The sequence below is a fragment of the Nannospalax galili genome, unplaced genomic scaffold (genome assembly GCF_000622305.1).
Source record: "Nannospalax galili isolate Female #2095 unplaced genomic scaffold, S.galili_v1.0 scaffold593, whole genome shotgun sequence".
Lineage (NCBI taxonomy): Eukaryota > Metazoa > Chordata > Mammalia > Rodentia > Spalacidae > Nannospalax > Nannospalax galili.
In genome coordinates, this window is record NW_008332686.1 from 531,467 (window position 1) to 536,821 (window position 5,355).

At 35.6% G+C, this 5,355-nt stretch overlaps 1 protein-coding gene across 1 annotated transcript; it reads right to left on the minus strand.

The window, feature by feature from the left end:
- Positions 1-3,344: 3,344 nt before the first annotated feature.
- On the minus strand, positions 3,345-4,277 carry LOC103729628 (olfactory receptor 4C16-like). The gene has a single exon (XM_008827706.1). The coding sequence runs from the start codon at positions 4,275-4,277 to the stop codon at positions 3,345-3,347; it is 933 nt and encodes a 310-aa protein (XP_008825928.1).
- Positions 4,278-5,355: the final 1,078 nt, after the last annotated feature.

The following is a 5,355-nucleotide window of genomic DNA, read 5'->3' on the forward strand; positions in this document are numbered from 1 at the left end:
CAACTGCCCGATTATACATGATTTAGAGCTCAGATGTTTTCAGAACATTCATAGGAAGATTCCTAGGTTAACTATAATAAATTAAACAATGGGATGTATCACCTCACAGTTTTAAGGGCTAAAATGACACTAATGTACCAGCTAGTTAGCTTCCCCCTGAGGTCTCTGAACATATTCTATGTCATCTTTCTCACAGAATCTGTGAATCTACAGTCAGTATTTGATGATTCTTTGGTTTGTATTATATCATATCAGTCTGCCTTCATAATCATAGAGAAAAACACCCCTTCATCACTTCCTTAGAGTGACATAATTTCTTAGTGTATTCCAAATACATATCCTTACATTCACAGACAAATATCTCTCACCACTCATCAAAGAAGCTCTATTTCACAAAAGATGGTCCACAGCTGGTCAAATGCAGAGAACAAAACACTATGATGTGTCCAACCTTAAGTTACAAACTTAGAATATGACTTCTATTCACAAGGCACAAGGATCAAGGAAAACGGCAGAAGAGGGGGACGAAAGAATGTACGAGTCAGAGGTACAAGACTCCTGCTGCTAGTTAATGTATGCTATTTATGATAGGGAAGCTGCACCAGTGAGATCTCCACAGCATGGAGATCTAATGAGATCAGCATAATGACAAAAACAGTTGACAACCAAAGTGGATGGGGGATTATGTGGGTTTCCACCTCAGGATGAAGAGCTACAGGCAAACAGTGGATGCTGAGAAAGTGAAAGTTAGTTTTCTTTAGGATTCAGCTCCCTGCAAAGTTATCAAATCCCCAATGGTCAGCTCTAAATGCAGGCACACAATACTACTAAATGGACTCAGTGTACGTATATGTAACAATAATAAAGAAGAGGACAAGAAACTGAGAGGGAGTGGAGGGACAAGTGAAGAGTGGGTAGGGATGGAAATAATGCAAAGACATTGCTCGTGTCTGAAAATTTCAAGAAAAATTAAAATGAGGTGGCACTATTGTCTTCTTAAGGGAATCCATTTTCCTCTCTCAAGGGAGATGAAACTACTTATGGCAACTAGAAAGTACTACACAGTTTATCAGTCCATGGCTTTCACTTTTCCCCACACAAATATTTCTTTTAAACTTTTGGTTTTCCTTTCTTTCCTTTCCATACACTTCAGTCAACCATAACACCTGCTGAGGTTGCATATTCATTATACTTTGCATCTCTATTATAAAATCCTAGAAAAGGTTTAGGTAGTCTTTCTCCAGGGGATGCATGGCAGTAAACATGGGGACTCCACACTGAAAACATCCAGAAGGTGTGTTAGATAGGAGAGAGCTAGGAAGATGTATACACTCCATGAGCATTATGTCAATAATTTCCTTATTCCTAAATGAAAGAAAATATGTAAATGATCATTATTTGTGTTGGGAAGAGAACGCATAGATTTCTATAGGTGTCAAACTTAGCGATATATACATATGACTTGTGTTGAGATTCTGTGAATTTCAATATGAAGTACAAAATAAATATGCGTTAATATTTCAAAGTAAAGCTTAAACATCACACACAAATGTCTCTCCATTATAATAGGAATCTAGTATAACTATTTGAAATTTTTACTATCATGAAAAACATATGAATTGACAGTGAAACCCAACTATCTATGAAAGAAAACTGCATACAACAGAGAAAGTTGCTAGGTTCGAAATATAAGTGTGGAGATATACATGAGCAGAGAACTCAAGGAATCAATATAAATGATGGAAGAAAAATATGAAGTCACAAGTGTCACTAGGTAGGCTTGAGAGGCAGAGATCCAGAAAATAACACAAGCAAAAACAAAAGCAATTCGCCTTCATTTATGTCTATATTCTATGGTCTCTCCCTCTATTTAAAATTGACTCAACGATATTCATTGTATGCATATAAAACATATTGTCTCTTTTGATGAGGAAACTAATATACACCATGTCCTAAGACAGTATTGCATTATGTCAATGATAAAAAGATAAACTTTAAAAATTCTTTAATTATTTGAGAATTTCATACAACTTATCTTCATCATATTAAACCCCTTCCCCTCTCCTCCAAGGTCTACCCCCACCTTTCTATCTATTCAGTTTGTGACCAAGCTTTTGAAGAGCATTCAGTTTAGTTTGTGTTTCCAAAATACTCTTTAGTGTGGGTCTGTTCTCTGGAGAATGGTTACAACCTTAAAGAAAATTGACTTTATCTCACAGCAGCTATTAATTGTCAATAGCTTCTTGGATATGGCTGGGACTTCGTGTCTATCTCCTCCCACCATGTTAGGATTCGTCTGAACCAAGTTTGCACAGGTCTCATGTATGCTGTCACAACTGTGACATGCAACTCTGAGTTCATATGGGCAACTCTCCTGGTGTATCCAGAAAACACGGTTTCATTAAAGACATCTAACACAGCTCCTCTTTACAATCTTTCTGCTCCTTCTTTTTCAACGTTCCTGAGCATTTCCGGGAGTGGCGTGAGATTATATATATATATATAAAACTGAGAATTCTGTAATCTCTTATTCTCTGTCCTCTGTCCAATTGTGGGTCTCTGTTAATTGCCATCTAATGCAAAAAGGAGTTTCTTTGTTGAAGATTGAAAGATGCATTAACTTATCGATAGAATGATAAATTATTAGGAATCAGTTTAATCCATCTAAGAGAATAATAATAGTCTGTTTTCCCTTATTGACTTTGACCTATCTAACCAAGGGATAACAATGACAGCTATGGGTTATGTCTTACAGAGTAGATTTTAAATACAACCAGAAAGTGGTTGGTTACTCCCATAACATTCATGCCACTATTGCACTGATGAATATACCTTTCCAGGCCAGTCATTACTGTAGCTTGCAAGGTTCATAGCTGGGTAATATTTAGGATAATTTTTCTCTTCCATTATCAGGCATAGTACCTTCCAAAACTATGAAAGAAATGATGTTATGTGGTTTGTACCACCTTGATTTTTTCCATGTTCTGTGACTGAAGAGGGAAGGGTAGAGGAGGGATTATGGAGCAGGAAATCTGAAAATCATGTAGACATCAATTAAAGCAGAAATTTTCTAAAGCAAACATGTACATTTATAAAAATAATTTAAAATGATTTATTTTATAAAGGGGGACTAATTCCCCAATAGACAACAAAAGGTAGCAAATAAAAAGCCCAGTGCCAAGAATGGGTTGAGTTTTTTGCAGTTGTTAGCCAGTGGGATCATATAAACCTGTCAGAGTTACTAGTCATTGCCATTGTTCTTGGTTACACCTGAAACTTGATAGTTAAAAGACAATTTTTATTAATTTCAGATTAATCTAGCTATGAAAAAGGGATGTTTCTAGTCAGCTTATCCTATCTGAAACCAGTTTCTTCTTCCACAACATTCTCATGGCATTTTTGACCTCTGCATTTCTCAGCGTGTAAATCAGAGGGTTGAGCAAAGGTGTCCCAATTGTATAAAACACAGCTATCATCTTATCCAATGGGAAGGTGGTGGCAGGACGTGTGTATATAAATATGCATGGAACAAAAAACAAGATAACCACCATGATGTGGGACATACAGGTGGAGAGAGCTTTTTGTCTCCCTTTTGCACTGTAGTTTTTCAGGGAACGCAGGATGATGATATAAGAGACCATCAGGATGATGAAACTTACTGTACATATGGCCCCACTATTAGACACCAGGAGAAGATTAACCACATATATGTCTGAGCAAGCAAGCTTCAACAAAGGCTGCAAGTCACAGAAATAGTGATCAATCTCATTGGGACCACAAAAAGGCAAACTCAAGGCCAGACAAATCTGAGTTGAAGAATGAACAAATGCTCCAATCCAGGCCATTAACACTAGCACAACACAGGTTTGGTGGCTCATGATGGTCATGTAGTGCAGGGGCTTACAGATGGCCACATAGCGGTCAACAGCCATGATGATGAGGATGAAGATTTCCAGGCAGCCAAAGACATGAGATGCAAAGACTTGGATTATGCACTCACTAAAGGATATCGTGGCCTCCTTCAGAAGGGTATCCACAATCATTCTTGGGGCTATACAAGTAGACAAGCAGGTGTCAGACAAGGACAAATAGAAAAGGAAGAAGTACATTGGACTTCCAAGGGCCTGACTGGTCTTGATAGTAGTAATGATTAACAAGTTACTCAATAATGTTCCCAAATATAGAAGCAAAAATACCACAAATACCATCTTCTTCCTAAACGGATCTTCTGTCAACCCAACTAGAATGAACACAGTCACATTATTATTCAGCTGCATGGTTTCATGAGTGATGAGATGTGGTAATTATGAAATAATTTATCTGAAAAAAAGGGGTTTATTATGTAGTGACGTGGAAATATGGATGATTTGATACAAACAAGTATTTCTCTTTACAAATCTTTACTATATGCTTTCATATTGACCAATTTTTTCTCAATTTTAGTCAACATTTCATTGTTTTTTATGCCTTTTGAATATTGTTATGAATGTGTTATTTTTCCATTGCATTCTTCAAACACTAACCCTCACTAGTTTTAGAATGATTCTTATTATTTGTTGCTAAGTAATCGATTATGAATTCCAAGGATGCTGATGAATTTTTATTAACTTAATTTTCATATTGAGTTATGATTAAAGGCCATGTGTTGCAAAATTTCCACTCAGACTTCACTGCATACTTGGTTGTGTTGAAGTCTCTTGATATAAATATGAAGATTTATATTACCATCACATCATAAATCAGTACATATATGTTTATATATAATACAAACTTTATGCATATTTATACAAATATATTATTTATAAGCACATAATATTATATACTAGCTTCAAGGAGTTTTTGAGGTATCACACCTTGAAAAGACAAAAAATGAAACACTCATAACCTCCAAATGAATTTGAAGTGTCCTTAAGAGATTCAGCACTTGACATATGAAAATTAACAGATATGAATCTTCTTTAGCAATTGGCCATATTTTATGACTTATAAATAGGTGGTCTGTTTAGCTGTCACCAGGGAACTGACATAGAACTAGATTGCTCAATATTTTTATCATCCACATGTCTGAAAACCCAATGTACTAGAATAGAGCAGACATCCTAATGAGAAGATACGATTTTAGCAAAGAAGAAAAGCATAGGTAATACCTGGTTATTTCTTTTGTTTATTTCTGTAGTGCAAATATCTATTATTCAATATTTAAATGCCTCATCTTTCAGTGATATTTTGTAATATGGACAATAATATTATTATGGACTTCACTTTCAAAACCTGAACCATTTCTCAAAATTTCTACTGTCAAGGTGATGTTTGAAGACACATGCGAGTAAATGTATAAATTGAAGTATAATTTAT